This window comes from Lytechinus pictus, chromosome 1, assembly GCF_037042905.1.
Source record: "Lytechinus pictus isolate F3 Inbred chromosome 1, Lp3.0, whole genome shotgun sequence".
In the NCBI taxonomy this organism is placed as follows: Eukaryota; Metazoa; Echinodermata; class Echinoidea; order Temnopleuroida; family Toxopneustidae; genus Lytechinus; species Lytechinus pictus.
This window is the reverse complement of record NC_087245.1, coordinates 25869081-25890855: the sequence shown is the minus strand read 5'-3', so window position 1 is coordinate 25890855 and position 21775 is coordinate 25869081. Positions and strand designations below refer to the sequence as shown.

General features: G+C 37.3%; 1 protein-coding gene across 1 annotated transcript; it reads left to right on the top strand.

Moving 5' to 3' along the window:
• The first annotated feature begins 496 nt into the window (after positions 1-496).
• Positions 497-11493, top strand: LOC129273683 (uncharacterized). The gene is made up of 7 exons (XM_054910776.2): positions 497-621; positions 1598-1963; positions 2354-2716; positions 4330-4422; positions 5510-5578; positions 9659-9746; positions 10247-11493. Exons 1-7 carry the CDS (start codon positions 537-539, stop codon positions 10962-10964), a joined length of 1782 nt encoding a protein of 593 aa, XP_054766751.2. The 5' UTR covers positions 497-536; the 3' UTR covers positions 10965-11493.
• Positions 11494-21775: the final 10282 nt, after the last annotated feature.

Genomic DNA, 21775 nt, shown 5'->3' with positions numbered 1-21775 from the left:
TCTGTTAAGTGATGGATTCTATACTCCTTCATAAATAATATAACCATGTTCAGAGTTAGGTCTTGGTAAGAGAGAACACGCTAACCCTTCAGAAACTGTCAATAGCAAAGCTAGTTAAGTCCGTCACTGTGTAAGTGCTAATATACTAAAACATTCGGCAAGGTGATGACGTTTGGATACGATGCGACGGTTACTAAGAATAAAAACTGCAACAGTAATGATACTAGTAATAGTATAGAGTAATAATGATGTTGGTGATATTAAAAATAATGTCAACTATCAGTTTAGGGCAATCTGTTTTGCGTTCCTCACTTTCCACCTTACTTCAGACTAAATATAACAACGTGTACTGGTATAATTGCTTGTGTAAGAGTATACTGGTATAATTACTTGCTTGACAATCATGTATGAAAGCGAAAGATATTGCGTCACTCGCTTCTGTTATTCACCAGGATATCAAGAACCAGCTTGATGTTTAGGTTTTAGCCCCGTATCTATTGTCATTTAGGAAACATTGCCTGGCAGAGTTGTTAGCCATGATTTCTGTCCGTGGAATTAGTTTTTGCAACTATTGTTTTTGGGGTCTTATACTTCTCCTTAAAATGTGTGGCGCAGGGTCATGTAAGTACAATAATAAGTATACCTCCTGAATTCCTAATAAAAATAATAAAAGAACTTGGTATGTTTTACATAGTCGGAAGTTTGCCTCGTGCGAAAGACATGCTATTTAATAAACATTGCGAAGGAAGAGTAATATATCCATTTTAGGCATACCAAACTAAATCTGATTATTGAAGATTACTTAATAGACTAGTATTGCACGTTAATTTACCCCATTCGCTATGTCACCGCGAAATTTATGAATTTCTTATTTCCCTTCTACACTCTTAAAAATGTTGGGTAACATACTGTCCACAATTGGTTAAAACTTTATCAAATTCTGGGTAGTTTTAAACCAATAATGTGTGCTTTGGGTGAAAATTACACAGTGTTGGTTAAAAACTACCCAGAGTTGGATATTTTTTAAAACCCATTGTTGTGTGGACAGTATGATGCCCAACATTTTAAGAGTGTATAGCGTTCAAATACATTGATACTTGATTGCTCCCTGTTACGAATCTTCCGTGTCTATCTTACGGATAGAACATTGAGTAAAGCAATAAAAACATATAATTGAAAAGGTTTATATTAACGATGTATAGACTTTTGACAACTAAGCTCGTTCGTATTACACATCATAGTGCAGCAACGTCTAATATGTTTGCGTGTATTTTGCGTTGTTGATGCAGTTTTTAATATCATATAATCCTGCAGTATTCTGTGTCGGTTTCCATTTGTGAAAGAGCTATAAAATGTTGGTTAAAGGGAAGAAGTATGAATGTAAAAATGTGGTATTGGCTGGGATGAACAGAATATATTGTATGAAAGACATATATTTTCGACGTTAGAGGAGAATTGATGAAATTCTCATAAGAGAAAGATTTCATATCGCACTGTGCATTTCTATCAATTTGTATTCCTACAAAATTCATTCTTGATACAGTATGTGTATAGGGAATGTTTTAATATCCACAATTATTTCATTCTTCTTTCATAGCTTATGTTTGGCTTACAGGCGATGAGCAGTACAATATTTCATCAGTTGATATAGACGGGAACGTTGAAGAAAACTTCGTTTTGATTTTCAACACAACTTCTCGCCATAGAATTAGATTCTCCACTTCAGATTTTGATTTTGAAGCCGGCTATGTTTTCATGAGCATCGGTGAAGGGACTGAAAAAGATGGAGCTGGTGTGCTTTTTGAGGACCCATTAACTTACACTGGGTTAGCAAGCTTCAGTGGGTCAGATTCACCAAGTGTTGTGACATCAGTAAGCAATTCAGCATGGATAAGTGTTACATTTTCCCGAATCCAAAGGAAACTGAATTTCAATGTAACCGTCTCGTGTACCAATATGTCAGGTAAATAAATCGGTAATCATTTGCATACTTTTTACAAAGCTAAATTGCTAATGCTTTGAATTTCAATTGGGTACATTGCTTTAATAAAAATAACGATTTACCAATTTGAATCTATTTTTGATATGACTATTTATAACGAGTTATTACAAACTCCAAAGAGGTCTTATTGTCTTGTCATAGCTGGTTATTCTGTATTGTCTGTGACGATAAACATAACATATATAGATAGATGATTAAAAGACATATTGTATCTTTGTAAATACCTTACAATAATGTCTAGAAAGCTGACGATAATTTGTTCTAGATATATCATTGAGCTAGAAAGTAAAAACGTGCAACATGTTTCCTCACTTTGATCAATGTCATGCTCTTATTTCCATTTTCCACCAGATATAACTGAAGTAAATGAAGGTGGAACGATATCGATCAGGTCAATGAATAACCCGTCAAACTACCCAAACAACTACTATCGTCTATGGGATATCCGAACCCATGAAGGCTACGTCATTGATGTTATTGTAAGATCATTCGATGTCGAAACCGGGCACGACCACGTGTACATATGCGATGGTGTTGATAGCTTTTCAAATCAAGGATCAAAATGGCGAGACTGGACAGGATTATGGGAGAATGAGGTCCTAGAATCACGAGACTTCATATCATCTACCAATTCAATCACCATGATCTTTACCACTGATTTTAGCACAACCAAATCAGGATTCTGGATCCAGCTACGAGCTGCTAAGAAACCAGGTTAATAACGCTTTATATACAGTATTTTCAATATTATTCTTTTCGGACTTTATTCATTACAGAGCAGTGTTTGACGATAAAAATGTTGAAAATATTAATCTTTGGAAGATGAAAATAAACTCAAATGTGTATTTCATTTGCTCTTGCCATGATTAGGTGGATATACAACAAAATATGTATATAAATATGGGAATCATGCTTCAGCTGATATATTGATAGCTTTGATCCTTTAGCCTTTTTATATACCAATTGAAAATGCATTGTCAATTTTAGCTTTAAAAAATCACGTTAGCATTTTTATATTTATAGAAGACACGAATGCTAAGAAGTATACTGGAATCATTTTAAGGATCGTTTTGGAATCATTTTGCCCCTTAATTGCTAGAGACAATGTTGTAAAAAGATGTCTTAAAGAGAGTTATTATTCTAGCCATGACGTGTTTACCTTCAGCAAGAAATGTACCCACAGCACTCAACCCAGGTGAGTCGAATGGGTACCCGATAGGAAGAATTTTCTGGAATGCTTCAGCGCCTATATGGCAGCATAGCTCAAGCTGGGGTAATAATAGCAACGATTTGTATCCTCAGGCACAAAGTGCTTAAAATCCAGCAATCATCATCATCATCATCGTCATCATCATCATCATCATCATCATCATCATTGTCATCATCATCATCATCCTCATTATCATTATCATCATCATCATCATTATCATTATCATTGTCATCATCATCATCATTATCATTGTCATCATCATCATCATCATTGTCATCATCATCATCATCATCATCATCATCATCATCATCATCATTGTCATCATCATCATCATCATCATTATCATTATCATCATCATCATCATTATCATTATCATTGTCATCATCATCATTGTCATCATCATCATCATTATCATTGTCATCATCATCATCATCATCATCATCATCATCATCATCATCATTGTCATCATCATCATCATCATCATTATCATTATCATCATCATCATCATTATCATTATCATTGTCATCATCATCATCATCATTGTCATCATCATCATCATCATCATCATCATTATTATTATTAGTGTAATTATATTAAAATAATATGTGAAAAAAAGTTTGCATCCTGGGCAAGAGACTAAGAACTATTAAGCAAAATTGGATTTCAATTGATTATATCCGATGTGGCCAAGGCCCTGTGTCTTTAAATTCTTGGACGAGAGGAATATTTCAAATGGAATCTGATCAAATTTTATCTTCCCTGTATCAAGCATGCTTCGTCACATGTAAGAACCAAATAAATTAAAACATGATTGATCGCTTTCGTACAATGGCAAGTCCACCAGTCGATGAAAATTAGGGGTGGTTTAAGATGGTAATACATCTGTGTTCTCTTTTTTAATAATATAAATCGTACTAACAGTCGCAACTTTATAATTAATGACCACCTTGACTTTCTGATTGTTATTGTGCTAAATATTTCTTCACACAAATGATTTCGATGATCCCTCCTCCCACACCCAAGATAAAATAAAAAATTTCATTTTTCAGAAACGTTTTGTGAGAACCATTATTTCTGTTGACATGAGCAACACGTTTTATTTTTTATAACACATCAGATGGAACAGGAACAATTGCACCATCACCAGCAAGTAAAGAAACAACTAAACCAATACTTGTTTCATCGAATCCACCACCTAAATCTACGACAGGTATTCGTCATACTTTACTATTAATAATGTTTTTCTTTTTCAAATTAATAGAAAAATATTAAACCAGTGACTATATTCAAATTCAACCGAGGTGCTGGTGGATAAATGGTATTTGAAAGGTAATGAATTCAAGTAAGAGAACGCTTAAATATATAGTAATGAAACCCAGATAAAAAAAAACCCGAAAAATCCTCGGTATGAACAAACTAAGAAAACACAAAAGCGAAGTTCTCTTCATAAAAGTGGTGTTAAATTTCAACTAAAAACAATAAAATAACTTGGCAGAAGTGCAACTACACTACATAGGAGTGAGTCTATCACTGATTGATTAAAAAAAACACCATTTGAACAACTGCCCAAAAAATATTTTAACAAAGTACATTAAAGGGCTCAAATATATTAATACTAATTTTGATGGTAAGCTTAATCAAGCACTGTTAAGTGGATTAATTTTATGTGTACTCAAAACTTATTTGATTAGTTTAGGAGCAACCTTGTCATGTATCTTGCTCTTATTTTTGCAGTTAATGGGTTACGCTTCTTGAGGAAAAATCATGCTGAGTATCATTGCTTTTGGACATACGTCTTAACCCATGTGTCATGAAACTGCTCGACAGAGAACTTTTGCATAATAATTACAATTATTAATGTTTAAGTAGCCACTTCTAATTTAAACGATCTGCCTTTTTATTTTGGATAGCTGTTGAGCAACAAACCGTTTACAATAAAATGGATGATAAAGATTTCATTAAAACTTTCTTCGGAAAGATGATAAAGGGACTTTTTCTTTATGATAGAACAGCTTATTTACATCATATCTATTTTTCTGACCAAGAGACACAATAGCTTTCCAATATTTAATGTAAATATATACAAAATTCTCCATCAAAAGAAATGACAGCAAGTTCATAATCTATTTACATCTAGGACCATTTCAAACTTCTGATAACGGTGCATTTTAAGTGTAGATTTCGTGCCGCTATGGTATAGCATTCTTAATGATGTTAAAAATATCATTGACTTGCAGTTGTAACTTTCAAAACAACCTTATTCCATTTGAAATTATATCTGTCTTCAAAATGTTTAGTATTCTTATCTGAAGATCAGGGGAAAAGTCTACCGCATATCAGTACACCATCTTCACAAATTCAAACAAGTAAGTATAATAAATATTACTAAATAGGTTCATTATTGCGGACTGTGTCATATGTTATGTTATGTTCATTTCACACCCACATATACATATTGAGACAGTGATATTGGCACTCCATACACACATTAACAACCAGACTGGCTGGACCTGAACTGTATATCAATTCTCAATCCGTGTCGTCATTTCAGTCTATATCAGAGTCAAACTAACCCACATAACATGGTGGCAGCTAATTCAAGAACCCGCTGAGCAAAATGAGGAACTTTGAATAATTTGTGAACTGTTTTTTGGAGACAATTTCATAGCAGACTGTCATTGGATTCCACTGGTGCTTTTTCACTACAGTCCCACATGCAGACTTTCCTGTGAGTAAAAAGTGACTTTGACGTTTGCATTATTATTGGTGGTGATATTGACTGCTGATTTAACAATGAGTGATTATACACCCCGTATGGATTGGGATGACCCTGATAGGGCTAGCGCAATAAAGCTCTTTTATCAACAGTGTGAGCTCTTTTTCTCAGTCAAGAACATTGATGTGGGTAAGCAGGTGGACCATATCCTCCTTTTCACCGGTGCAACAGGCATCAAGCTCTACAACTCGTGGGGACTGGAGGGTAATGATCGCAAGAACCCAGTTATTGTTTGGGAGAAGTTTGAGACACAGCTGAAACCTAGAGCTAATTTTTGTGTGGCTAGACTATTTCTCCAAAAGTATACGCAGAAGAGAGGGAAAGTACAGATGACTTTGTATCACGTCTCAAGCTACAGGCGTATGATTGCGAGTTTCGAGATGAGACTGAACTTCAGGATCGAATCATCGAGCAATTTATAGCGGGTACAAGGTATCCAGAGCTCCAGAAGGACATATTGGGTAAAGGCAAGACCCTCAGTCTCACACAAGTTCTCGAACTAAGCAGGACATTTGAAGCATCCCAGATGCATATGGCGCAGCTTGCCCAAGTTCGGACCAACATGTAGCCAACATCAGTAGATGTACATGTAGTTCGACAAAGGACTACATCTAGCAGTAACCATGGTAACAAATGTCCAAATTGTGGTGGCAAACGTGCACGCAGTCCACGTGAGGCATGCCCAGCCTATGGCACTACATGTAACAACTGCGGAAAATCTAACCACTGGAAGAGCGTGTGTCGATCGCCAGTTTCAGGTACCCGGAAGCAGAATCGCAAGGCTCAGCACCCGAAGCATACTACGCAATATCGCGGGGCCAGGGGCATGAACGTGATTCGTAGCACAGCAGAAAACCGTTCGGATACCGTGACCTTCTAATCGGCGTTTGAGTTGTGGTGAAAGACCATCTATGTATGGCAAGACTGTGCAAGTCTTGAAAACCTTCTGATCCCTTGGCGGATGTTTCTTCTTGAAAGTGTTCTCGATAAAACGGCGTGGGTAGCCGTTGCTGTATAAGGCGCCACGTATGTGTGCTCTTTCTTTCGGGAGTTCAGATGGGTGAGTTATAATACGTGCTGCTCTGTCGAACAGGCATTTAACAAGACCCTTCTTGACCGATATGTCGTGGTGGGAATCATAAGGTATGTATTGGTCTGTATGAGTGGGCTTGCGGTAGACAGAGGTGGAGAGTTTCCCGCCGTCGTGTCTTTGGACTAGCGTGTCAAGGAATGCTAATTTCCCTCGCTCAGTCTCCAGAGTGAACTGGATGGACGGTTGCTGGCTATTCATGCATGCGAGTAGGCTGTCTGTTTCAGAACTATTTACAATTATGAAAGTGTCATCGACATATCTCTTCCACACCCGAGGGCGGCATGTGGAAGGACACTTGGGCAAGGCGTTCTGTTCAAAACCTTCCATATATAGGTTAGCCACAACCGCTGAGACTGGGCTACCCATTGCTGCTCCTTCTGTTTGCTCATAGAAAGAGCCTCTGTACAGAAAATATGTGGATCTGAGGACGAACTCCAGGAGTTCGGCTATTTGTTCAGGCATAAGTGTGGTACGTTCTGCTAATGTAGGGTCGGATTGCATGCGTTGCAGGGCCGTACTGCATGCGCCCTCTATCGGTACGTTAGTGAAGAAGGAGACTACATCAAAAGAGATCATGGATTCTTGTTCGTTAATTGTCTGCTCCGATGTGAATTCAGCGAATTCACTGGAGTTGGAAACCGTGTGTTCTGAGCAGTAAGTGAGAGGGGACAGGATGTCCGCCAGGTACTTTGATAGGTTATAGGCAAATGAGCCTATGCATGATACTATTGGTCACCACCCAGATTGGGAGGGTGTACATTGCGTTGCCAAAGAGAGACATTGGTATACACGCAGGATTAAGGAGGCTATTAGTATACGTCTTTGTCCTAACTACTTCAACAGAGACAGCGGGATCGACATCCCCGATTTCTGGATGCGAACCATCCGACAGCACAATACCCCCTTACCTGGCAGTGCACGCCGACCCGATCGTTCCCGGCCCCGATCGAGGGACCGCTCAGCTAGTCAACACCCACCCACGGAAAACTAGCGAGCCCGCCAATTTTGTCTTATTTGCATATTGCCGACTCGCGGCGTATTTGCATATACCTCAGGCTTATTTGCATATACGGATCACCGGCCGCACCGTACACCGACGCACTGATTGGTGAAACGCCCGACCAATCACACAACGGATCAGTGCCCACCTATTGTTCCCGCGTTCGTGCGTACGGTCATGGGGATTGGTATAAATAGACTACGTTATCAGATAATTTTCGTCGGTCCCAGACGTAAATAATCATATCTGATTGATACACCTACACGTCTGACAAAACTCAAATACACACACATAATTTTCGTCACTTGATAAAGAGTTGCAGCGGCACTCGAAAGCTCGTGAACTTGTAAGTTAGTGAACACTTTTTGCGAGAGTGATCACGAATTTCCTAGAAAGCTAGTGAATACTTTTTGCGAGAGTGATCACGAATTTCCTTGTTGACCATAGTAGATTGCGAGACAAATGAATACCCTCTAGCGATTATAATTAATATATATAGCAAAACAAATGCGAATTACCTTTCCATATAAAATACAATTAGTTCTGATTTTTGGAATATACTATTCTATCTGAACTCTTAACAATATTTCTGATCCTCCTACAGTTATTGATTACATACCCTCGCTATATTAACTGGTTATTGTTAAAGGGGAATCCAACCCAAATAAAAACTTGTTTTTATAAAGAAAAGAAAAATGAGACAAGTTGATAGGTGAAAGTTTGAACAATATTGGACAAAAAAAAGAAAGTTATGAATTTTTAAAAGTTGTAAATATTGGTAATCACTACACCCATGGAGACTTCAAATTGGCCGCATATGGGATGTCATAGTGATGTAAGGCAAGGACTACTCTTCCATGTACTCCAATACATATTATAGCTAAAATGTCATTTTTCCTAAAAGTTTTATTTCAAATCATATTTTTCTTTCATGAGGACATAAAACAATATACTACCTGGGTTATATTTAGATTACTGCCCCAGGGGAATGGGTACTTAGGAGAAAACCACAAATCCCTGATAATAAAGTACATGGCCTATGGGAAAGTTGTCCTTGTCCCTTGTCATAATATACATACCCAGTTGCCAATTTGAAATATACATATAGTATTAGCGATCTCAAGTTTAAAACAGCTATAACTTTCTTATTGCTTGTCCGATTTCTTTCAAATTTTCACCATTCTGTTTAATTTATTTTTCTCCTTCCCAACACAACATTTTATGGCCAAGGCTGGATTCTCCTTTAATAGAATTTAATGCTGACACCTTCTATCAAGCAACCATAACGCCCATGAAAAGAAAAGTGAAAAAGAGGAAAGGAAAAAGAGAAGGGTGAAATATATTATTTTTAGAATATTATGTAAAAAATCTATCACAAATTGGATTTTTGTGATAAAATTGTTGAAAGTTTTGCTCGCTCGCATTACAAAAATTAATTTGGCCTAATAGGCCATTATCTGGGTCCCTCAAAGTTTTTGGCTCATTACGCCACTGCATGGTTACGATACACTTATTTCCAGATTCTAAGCAACAATCGTATATTTCAGATTGGATTTAAATATCTATTTTACCTCTAGAAATTAGAACTATAACCTCATCAGTTTTCATGGCAGCTTTGGTCATCTTGATGATAGTCTTTGGCACCAAATGGTATCATCTTCGGCGGTAAGTATAACCGCGTAAAAGTTCATTTTTATTTCATTACTGCAGCGTAAATGGATGAAAAATTGAAATTGATATTTTGACATCCAAGTTTGATGCCGTTTACATGATCATCATGAAGATAAAATTTTGTTGCAGTCTTGAATATCAATCACCATAAATTTTATAACATGAAATTAATGATTTAAACAAAAACAAACGCTGGATTAAGAATTTGCAAATTCACAGCAATCGAAACGCGGAAGTTATTTCACAAGGCAGGATTGTCTCATCGTTAAAGAGTAATTTAAATTCATCCCGTCTCAAAATACATTAAAATACTAAGGTGTCACGGCTGAAGGTAGGTCAATGATTAAGAATTGATGCATAAAAGTTAAATCAAATTCTGTGATTGTAGATAACGTGTGAAGAAATACATGAAAAAAGGAACGAGGTTAGATCGAAACATGTAAGACACTATATTATTACGGTTATCGATTTATGTCGTATCTTTTCATCTTTAGAAGAAACCAGATTCTACTGAGATCTCAAGCTGCTTCCACCTCTCAAGACTACTTTACCTTAGACCCTGATATGATCCAAGAAGAAACCGGTCCTTTCCAAGACCTGGAACAACACACTATTCGTTATGCTGCAGAGGGTCCCATTAATCACGTTTACAATTCAATTGGTGATTTGCCAACGGATGGTATTGACAGACCAAGTAGACTGGGAACCTTCATCGGGGCCCGTCGTGATGTTAGTCTACCCCCTCTCCCATGTCTTCCGACAAACGCTGATCGAACCGACCTAGCGATGACTCGTAATGTTGACGGAATGATACCGGAGGATTGCAGTGGGCTATCTCTACCAGAAGATATGGATGTTGCCATCCAAAGTCACGATATGAAGGCTCATGGCGCGGCCCAAGAGACTGCCAGTGGAAACAACTGCAGGAAACCAAATCAAAAAGTTGCAATTGAAGGACATCATTACCAAACGTCTGATGATAATTTGTACATGGAGACGAGGACAGACGAGTGTCGGATGAGCTTTGAGCACCATGGGCAAGAAGAAGGATGTCTGGCATCTTCATCATCCCGTCATAATACAGTCCCTTCAATTGAGGAGGGAAAGCAAAATGACACGAATGATATATTCTTTGATGAAGATGGTGGTTCTGGAGAAATAATGGTAGATAACATCTTATATAGACCATGCACCTTCAATACTCGTTTATGAAACGTAAAGAGGGGTATTAACATTGTCCAAAGTAGTAAACTTTGTCTGACCAATTAAGAAGTATACTCAGCTTATACATATTGCCAACTGAATGTTGTCGACGAAACAGGAGTCAACTTTCTCTGGAAAGTAAAAAAAAAAAGAAGAAGCCACTTGCTGAAAAACGTTGTTATAAAAGTTTAAAGCTTTAAAACCGGTTCATTTTCATTTAGGGCCTACTTCGACTACCTACATGCCTGACTTTCTGTTGGTACCTTGTGCATGTTGTGACGCTTAAGAGAAAGAACACACTCAACACAGCAAAAACAAAAGGAATAATTTGGACCCTTTTGATTTTGCTTCTGTATTATCATCGCATAATATGCCAGCTTTCCCCTGTACAACCTATTGAGGTTGAGTGTGTTATTATTTAAGAACATCTATAGCATGAGCTCGAATTTGGATTTTCTATATTGGTAGGAAGTGTACTTCACGCTCACCCAGGCTGATACGACAGGTTCCTATAAAAAACTCGCTCTTTGATGTGATTTAAAAAAAAATTAGTTCTGATTACACTTTCATATAAACATGACCAAGAGGAAGTAAAAGCGAAACAAACCTATCATCTTCGAAAAGAATAAGCATGCAAAATACATAGAGATAAAAAGACAAGGTCAAATGACACCAGGAAATACAGGAATTGAAAACATTTATATAGATATAAACGTTTAATAAATACAAACGATTGATACATATACAATGGAAAAAAAAGAGTTGTAACATGATACCAATCTTTAGCAACATTGCACGATATCACAAGCATGACAAGTATTGATTTCTTTAGTTTTGATTTACGCGAATGAATGGCTATATAATGGTCTAATATCTACTTCATTATGAAACAATGGTGAAATGTGCCATTCATCAATGACAGTTCTTATAGAAATGTAGAAATGTTGAATGGTTCATATTGAGTGTAAACAGGGGCGTAACACAGGGTTAAGAGGGGACGAGAGTCAGCAAGTTCAGTGGTGTGAACATGAATCATCCTGTGATTGTGACCATAGCTCACACTGCGAAGCTCTATGCCAGTAGGGTCCGGGGGGGGGGGGGGGGGCGGGGGGCATTAGGGCTCCTTGTTGGGTGCAGGGGTAGAGCCCGTTTCAAAGATCCGGTCTCTCGAGCCATTTCGAGGTTTCGAAGTTCGCCAGCGAAGGGGAAAGTGTCCAGTATGAAAGGTACACAGGAGAACTTCACCGGTGAAGTTCGCCGGTGAACTTCTCCACCTCTAGAGGTGGAGAACTTCGCCGGCGAAACTGTTTCACCGGCGAAGTTCGCCGGTGAAAAGGCCAGTATGAAAGCAAACCGGAGAACTTCTCCTCTTTAATGACGTCAGATGTCAATTTTTTCCTCTCCCGAAGTCCCCTGCACCGAGATTCCGCGCGCGATCGTTGCAAGCTCAGCTGAATGCTATGGCCAAGTAGATACCCTCGAACATTTTTTTTTTTTTACTAACAATATTTATTAAAAAGCACTTTTTACATGTATAAAATGCGCTAAGATATAAAAACAAGGTGATATTGTTTGTTTTTATTGTAATACTTCCAAAATATGTTGTAATTAATTTTTTTGATACCTTTTTGTAATAGGTAAGAAGTAATGTTTACAATTTTCTTTCGTTTGTTCTGCAATCGCCCGTTGACTTTCGCCGGGGAAGAAACGTCAGTGCGAAAGGGTACATTTTTTTCTTCGCCGGGGAAGTGAGGAATGCGAGGCGGAGAAGTTCGCCGGCGAAGTTCGCCGGTGAAAAATGAAGAGGGCAGTATGAAAGGGGTATAATTCCCCTGCCAGACGCAGCCAGAGGATTTAGAGACAAGCCACTGTAAACTCTAAATTGGGCCAGCGTAAAGTTTGATGCGTATTGCATAATATATAGCGTCATATATAAAGAGGTAGGCCTTCCAGCCCTTGGCCAGATACAGAAGTAGTGTTCCTCCAAGGGGGTCCGATCCAGGAGCGTCGGGTGCAAGAGTACTGACGAAAAAAAGAATCGCGTCCCGGTCAGCCCAATACACAATGGCGTTTTCTTCTTTGATTTATTTCTTGTCTTCGTTTCTTTATAATGTTTTATGTCGTCCTGACAAGTCATCTTTTCAATTTTTTTTTTTTTTTTGTGACGTTTGAATTTTTCTTTGTACTTCCATTCTAGCTCATTTTTTTTTTCATTCTCTACCATCCGGCCGTGCCATTCAATCTTCCTTTTCTTTCCTTCTTAATTTATATTCATTGAAACAAATCTTCAGCAGCCCGTTAACATTTCAAATGTTTCTTTTATTTCTTTTCCCCCTTTACCTTCTAACCTTTCCCTCAGACTGCGCTCATATCACACTACCTTGTATATTACCTATTTCTTTCTGTCGCTCTTCTTTTCCCCTCCATTCATCCCTTTACATTCCATTTTGACACTGTTTAAATCACCCCCTCTCTCATCATGATGTTTTTGTTCTTTCTCACATGTATGTCAATCAAATTCTTTCCTATTCTCCTTCTTTTCCCTGTTATATTTTCTCCTTCCTCCTTTACTATTCATTTCTCTCCCTTCCCCTTCTCTCTACCTTCCTTTCTTCCCACCCCCTCTCCCTATTTCTATTCTTGGTGAGTGTTTGAATTTCCAGGGCGAAAATCCTTCGGGGGGGGGGGGGGGGTGTCTACCACATGGCTCCGGGTGAAACGCCACTGAGTGTATACTATTTAGTGAAGTATGTAAAGTTTGGTATAAACGTATGTTTCAGTTTTGAAATGATGGCTATTTTGTTGTTTTCATTCTTACACGCTGAGTGTATGCTGGAGGCCTATCCACTGCACATTATTTATTTTCATATTCGCCAAGCACTCAACTGACACTCATTAGACTCCTGATGTAATTGTGTTGATGAGTATGTGAAAGCAACAATACTTGAGATTTATTCATCAAGCTCACGCTATAAAGGATGCTGTGACGATTTGTTTTTCTTTCCTCTTTCCCTAACTGAACGGCATAATAACGACAATTATGTTAACCATGGTGATAGTGATAAAAAACGTATCAATGATATGAACTATGATGACGATGATTATAATGGATTATAATGATAACAATAAAAATGTTAATGAATAATAATGTTGACAATGACGGTGATAATAACAACGGCGACAGCAACAAACAATATAAAAAACTAATTAAAAGAATAATCATGATATTGATAATCATAATATTAATGATCATAACGGTTACAATAATGATAATGAAAACAATGATAATAATAATAATGATGAAAATAATAATAATAAAATAATAACAATAATAATAATAACAATATCAACGACACACGATAATTATATTATATACAGCGTGTTAAATTCTGATTGAAAACGAATTAGCTCCTCGATTTATTACATACAAAGAGTGCTATGGATGTAATTTTGTTGTATATGTATGTCTGCTTTTTAAGCCTGTTTTTAGTTTTAACAAATCCCCTAAAATGCGTCTATCACTATTCCAATTCATTACTAGCTTATAATTATGCCCCCAAAACAGTTATGATGTGGAGGATCATGAAAGAAATATGTGTTTTACAGCTTAAATTCTGCAAATTTTCTGGAAAATTTTATTGGTTGCCCGATCAAAATACAATATCTGCTTGTTTTTTTTTTTTTTTTAATATTCAGATATGTATGCAATCTCTGCCCCCTAAAAAATAGCGTCTTTTCGCTCAGCGACACGGAATAAATCCTACAACGTAACGAATGCAATGAAAATGCAAATAAAGTCACAATGAATTCTTTATAATTTTCTTTTGTCCGACGTTTCAGAGCTGAAGAAAAATCGCAAAATGGCGTGAAGGGCGTTTGACAGTATTCGTTCAAAAAATCATCTGCGTAGCTGTTGCCATGGTTGCGAAAACTCAATTGTTAGATAGGTCGATGCTTTTACTTTCAATTTCATTCAATCGCGCAAGGGTATATCTCAGTTCCTCTTGTATTGTAGGATTATGCTTTGGGTGCTAAGACTGCTGTGATTGGCGGCAGGCCATTCGCAATTATGGGACATTTGCACGTGATCATGGCAGTCAGTAGGCAGGTCCAAAAAAGTGGCTTCTTTTATCCAAGTGATATTCATGACTTCAGAGGTTTTGCATATTTAATGAGCTTGATGCGGACCAAAACACCTCTTTTAATTCGGTCATTGCAGCTCTGTATATACACCAAATTTCATGATTTTGGTATCATTGTAAAGGAAAAGCATCATTCTTTTACGTCATGTGTTTGAATTTATTTAAAGACTTTGTAATGTAGGTGAAACTTTTGATCTAAAATATGCTACATAATAATTATTTTCACCCGACAAAAGTTGATATTTTTACACTTTATTTTGTTTGAGCCCAAATGATTTTTAGATCATAAAAAACTGAACATCTATGCTTTAAAATGGTATAGGTTACATGGGTGTCGATCACGGGGGGGGGGGGGATGGGGGGGATATATCCCCCCAATATTTCAAGTGGGGGGATGGCCTGTATTATCACCCCCCCCCCAATAATTTAGGGTAGAAAAATTATAATAATGATGATGAAAAAATGAAAAGTTTGATCATGATGATTATAGTGATGATTATAGTATGCCATCAATCAGTTTGTTTCCCTCGCAATTTGTGTATATTGTTATTAAATGAAAACATTCTTTTTCAGGACTATTAAACAGATGGGTGGAAGTTCAAGATGAAAAAGAATGAAATGTTTATGTATATGATATTTTTTAACACATGACATAAAAGGACCCCAACGAAAAACAACTTTTGTTGATAGGGTGTTCCATCCCACCAGTGGTGAATGAATTAATTTTAATAAATCAATTAATTCAAAAGGGTGGAAAAACAAACGGGAGTGAAAGGGTGGCAAGATAAATCGTCTAAGGAATGACCATATAGCTATTAGAGTAATAGCCCCACCAATGAAAATATTTGGGGGGAACATATCGTTTTGCCCCCCTCCAAATAATTCCGCATGTGCAACTAAAAATAAAATAAGATTGTAATGCTACACTGAAACCAGCAAGCGAGATTAAGATACCAACTCGATTTTGATCTAAAATCGTGCTCAAAATGTCTGCTTTTCAGATCGGAATATAATCATTTTCAGCTCGCGCTTCGCGCTCGCATAATTTCTGTACCAAAACCCCATACTTTTCATGATTAAATAGGTGAATAGAATGTCCCGTTTTCAGTTCTATACCTCAAAAGAACTCCCGCTTCGATTTGCAATAATCTTTTGTTGGATATGTATCTTGTTCTTTAATAAAAGCGTCCATTAAATTGTATTTTTGTCCAGATCGATATATTAAAATTTTCAGCTGACGCTTTGCGCTCGCATCTATTGTTCTTCTAGATACCCATCTTAATCATTGGTACCAAAAGTGCTTAGAATATCAAGCTTTTACGTCAGAATATAAAGAAATTTTAGCTCGCTCTCTAGTGCGATACATCTATGCTCCTCATGAGTTACTACAAGCAAACCTAAACAGGTACATTTTTCCTGTTTTCATGTCATACTAAAAAATTTCAGCTCGCGCTTCGCGCTCGCATTGTTGGTGAGGTTGAGATATGTGTCTCTTTCTCATGATTCATATATATATATATATATATATATATGGCGGCTTGTCATTGTTCAAAACCCACCTTCACCCGACAAAGGAAATTATAATTGGTATAGTGTCGAAAATCTGTCTATCTGACGGTCAATCGGATCGGGGTCGCCCGAGCCACTAACCCGTCTCTGTGGTCTAGTGGTTAAGGCACCGGCGTTCAAAGCTGGGGGCCCGGGTTCGATTCCCGGCAGAGACATTTTTTCGGCATCACCAATTTTTCCAAAGGGTAGATAGCTCTGGGGAACCTTGATTTAAGCTACGCCTACCATTGTTCTCTTCATTCATTTCTTTACAATATTTAAAATAAAAGAGTTGCCAAAGCTGTTGTACATGTATAACTTCACATATATATATATATATATATATATATATATATATATAATATAGGCCTATGTGTGGGGGTGTAGGGGTGTGTGGGTGAGTTTGTTCGTTTTATATGATCGAGCGTCTTTGGAACGTTGATTCATGATTTTGCCCCCCCCCCAATCTGAAAAATGGATCGATGCCCCTGTGTATACATCATGCTCAATCAACAGATCACTATGTACATGTTCCAGATAATTTTTGTCATTTTTTCTTTCGTATGAGTTTAACTTTAGAATAGGCTAACTTGTAACACAAATTGAATTTAAAAAAAAATTATATAAGTACAGTACACTACAACAATGAAGGAATTTCCAAGAACACCATGCATATCAATCACTCCCAAATGTCCTAACTTGTGATTTTAGTGGGGGTAATGTTGAAAGATCCCCATCCACAAGAACTTTTGTATCATCATCCCCCCCCCAACCAAGAATACTGATCGACACCCATGATAGGTTATCTTTCTCTACAAACTTATACATACTTAAGTGCTGCTCTGTTTAATCATGTAAATAGCTTGTTGATTTGTTTGATTTACATTGTAATTTATACTTTGATCAATCAAGTTTGAAAGAAAAAAATAAGATGGTGTAGGTTTAAAACATGAATGGGTATAATCGGGTTACGATCACACTTTTCTTTGGTCAAGTACATTAAGCAGCTTGAAAACAAGAATACTGCACTCCGATTGGTCAAAGAGACCACACACTCACCGGTTCCAGTGCTGGGATCACGGCAAGGTCACACTCCCCATGTGGTAATCTCATCAAAGTACCCGCGCTTGTTCTTTGAAGCCTTATCCAGCCAATCAGAACTCTAGATTTCATGCTACTCCAAAATTTTTGAAATCTCGTCTTGTACCTTGGTAAGAAAAGTGTGATCTTGACCCGATTAAAAGGTGCCGCATATAAAGAGTGACATTGTGAGAAAGTACAGAAATTCAGCTTTGTGGTGATATAGATATCTTTGAGGCTAAAAATAAAAAGAAAATAAGTCATATCGCAGACAACAATAAGAAAGTGGCTTTGCATGCACGTAGTTAAAACTTGCTTGGAGCTATCATTCGCTCTTTTGCGCTTTTGATAAAAGTTCGCATTATTCATGCATATTGATGTATCCATCATTCCTATTTCTTTACGAATGTTATTCCAGGTATGTTTTTAATTTATTTGGACAAAAAACCTCTCGAGAAATTATGAACATGCATGCTACCTAATGTTAGCATTTTCAAAAAGATAGCAGCGCCATCTCGTGTTCATGCGTAATTCAATCTCATTTTGAAGGTCCATACGTGCACATAGTAACATGAAGTATTGAGATGCAGCTCTCAGATAGTATGAAATAGGACAGAGGCCAAGCGAATTCTCTCGTGTTTGTGATTCTTACAATATATGGGGTATTCTAAGGTGCAATAATCTGAAATCCAGGCGTCAAAATACGGTTTTTCATAATTTTTTTGTGCCTGACTTTTGAATTTCTGTTCGTTGCGACTGAAGATTTTCAAAATGCAAAGGGCGTGAGAAATAAGAAAAACACGGCAGCAAAGATATCAATCTGAAGGTGCTCATTAAAGATTAATAGATTTTCATCATTTATACATTTATGCCTGGAAGGTTGATTATTGGACCATCTTTCCCTTAAGAAACAAGTTCTATTTTAGAATTGAAAGAATATCACCAGGGGCGGATCCAGGATTTTCCAAACCTCGGTTTTAATGACATTTTTACATTACAAATTTTAATTTTGCTTCTCAAAGGGGAGGGGGTACGTGCCCACTGTGTCCCCCTGGATCCGCCAGTGATTATCACACGAAGATTGCCACTGCTTAGCCCGACATAACATAAAAAATGTATGTTCTGTTTTATTTTGAATACAATTGAAAGTCCTTATGGACCGAGAACAATATCATGAATATTGGTGATATCAGTGGTCAACAAGTCTAACTTGTTCCTTATCCCTTTTCTATTTTCTTTCCCATTTACTATGTTTACTCTCTCTGTTTTTTTCCTCTTACCCTTACTTTTCCTGTTTTTATTGATCCTATATCTTACATTTCAATCACCTGAATCCCCCTCCATCTATTTAATTATATCTCTATTAATGTTTCTGATTGCTATTTTCCCTTTCCTCTCTTGTTTTATTCATTTCCTTTTTTCCACCTAACCTCTTTACCTGTTTTGTGTGTGTCTCGTTTGCATAGCAGAGCGACACTATAACCATAGGCGCCGCTTTTTCAACGGCGACGTCGCCAACATTGAAATGTTGACCAAGGTTAAGTTTCGAAATACCATCATAATGTAGAAAGTATATGAACCTATTTCATGAAACTTGGACATAAGAATAATAAACTATCACTGATTATTTTGCAAGAGTTTCATGTTAGATTACCAAGGTCAAAGGTAATCTAGGGTCAATGAACTTTGACCGTGTTTGGGGTATCAACATTGACTTTTTACCCAAGGTTCAGTTATTGAAATGTCATCATAACTTTGAAAGTTTATGAATCTAGTTCATAAAAATGATGATCAGGATCGTGTAATCAGGATCGCTGCGCACATGTTTTCGGTCACATGATTAAGGTCAACATTAAAATCTTAACCAGGGTCAAGGTTTTACAAATGTCTCCATAACTTGAAAAGTATATGAACTTTTTTTTAATGAAACTGGGACATGATTATATTTGTTTAAATACATGTCAATCTACTACGATGTTATTACGAAACCGGTTTTTTTTACACGCAATATATAATGTATGGATGCTTTGGCTGGGTTTCCTGGTTGCCATATCTGAAACATGAAAATATATTTTATAAACTTGATAATACCATTTGCTTGGAAGCCCTTCACAGAGTTACTATGGGAACAGATTGAATTTGGGTGTGATGGACTTGGACTGAAACAAAGAATTTTATATGGTAATTATCATATCGCATATTCAACGTCACATATGACAAATTCCGTAAACACTACTTGTCTTAATTTTTAAAGTTTAATTTTGCTTTAATAGGGAGTTGCCATGGGTGAGAAGACTTGTGGTACTAGTAATATGTATTGCTTTCGTACTTGGCTCATTACAAACTACAAACCAAAATTGATGGTCTGTCCTAAAAAGAGAATGCGGATAGAATTTCTTTAAATCGAATAGCGCTTGACGGGTTTTAGATGTCTAAACGCCAAAGTAATTATTGTATCCCCCGAACAGATTTCGGAGGATACTATGGATTTGGCCTCGTCGCGCCACCGCGTCCGCCGCCGCAGAGATTTCCTTGTGAGCGCTCTACCAGCTGCATTTCTTCTCCGATAATCTACAAATTTGGCATGAAGGACGGGTATGGTATAGAAAAGCCGCCTATCGTTTTTGGTGAGGGCGGATACATCGTTGTCATGGAAACAAGTGTTTTTGTGGAAATAGCAGAGATGTCCTTGGGAGCGCTCTACCAGCTGCATTTCTTCTCCGATCATCTTCGAATGTGGCATGAAGGTCCATTGTGGTAAAACAAAGCCGCCTATTAATTTTGGTGTGGGCGGAGACATCGTTGCCATGGTAACGAGCTTTTGTGGAAATAGCAGAGATGTACTTGTGAGCGCTCTACCAGCTGCATTTCTTCTCCGATCATCTTCAAATGTGGCATGAAGGTCCATTAAGCAAAGCTGCCTATTGATTTTGGTATGTGTGGAGACATAATTGCCTTGGTAACCATATTTTTGTGGAAAATTTGGTAAAACCTGTAACTTCTGTTTTTTTTCCAGTTTGTCATAACAGCACACAGAATCAATTTTAGAAGGTAAAGCGAATAAAGTTGGTGGGGAGGGGGTCATGGTAACAATCCAGGTGAGTGTTACCAATAACTATGACAAACCAATGAATCATGCTTACTTCATTCCAAGGTACATGTATGATAATACCATGCTGTTCCCATATAGAAAGTTTGTCATAGCAGTTGGCACACAGAAGCAATATTAAAAGGTATAGCGAAGATGCCTATCATTTTTGGTAGGGGGGGGGGGGGTCTTAGGGTTAGGTTTACAAAATATATCCATATTACTCTATAATTGTAATCACCAATAGTTGCTACTGGACAATATTTTAGGCTCTGCAGAGTCACGCTGCTGCGTCATGTTATTGTCATGAAATTTGGTACCCACAGGCAAAATGTGGGCAGGGTCATTGTTGTCACGTTAATTGTATTTATTTCTTTATTTGTCAAATTTCTGTGTGAGCTCTATATATCGCAATGATGGATGATGCGGTCGGTTCGGGGGATACATGTGCTCGGTCGCGCGACCCGCCGAGCATCTTTAGTTCAAAGGTATGATTTGGGGTTTTTGTCTCGCCTGCATAGCAGAGCGAGACTATAGGCGCCGCTTTTCCGATGACGGTGGCGTCGTCACTATTGAAATCTTTACCAAGATTAAGTTTTTGAAATGTCATCATAACTTAAAGGTCAAGTCCACCCCAGAAAAATGTTGATTTGAATCAATAGAGAAAAATCAAACAAGAATAACGTTGAAAATTTCATAAAAATCGGATGTAAAATAGGAAAGTTATGACATTTGAAATTTTCGCTTATTTTTCACAAAACAGTTATATGCACAACTTGGCAACAAGCAAATGAGAGAGTCGATGATGTCCCTCACTCACTATTTCTTTTGTTTTTTATTGTTTGAATTATACAATATTTCCATTTTTACAGATTTGACAATAAGGACCAGTTTTACTGAACAATAAAATGTTAGAACATTTGTAATTCCCCATGTTCATGAAGGAAGAAAACTTATTTCAC

Excerpts from the sequence above, each read along its gene's own strand:
- LOC129273683 (XM_054910776.2), top strand. The coding sequence starts at position 537 with ATGATTTCTGTCCGTGGAATTAGTTTTTGCAACTATTGTTTTTGGGGT. Across the intron at positions 5,579-9,658 it reads ATCTTCACAAATTCAAACAA|AAATTAGAACTATAACCTCA; the intron begins GTAAGTATAATA and ends TTTTACCTCTAG. Across the intron at positions 9,747-10,246 it reads AAATGGTATCATCTTCGGCG|AAGAAACCAGATTCTACTGA; the intron begins GTAAGTATAACC and ends TTTCATCTTTAG.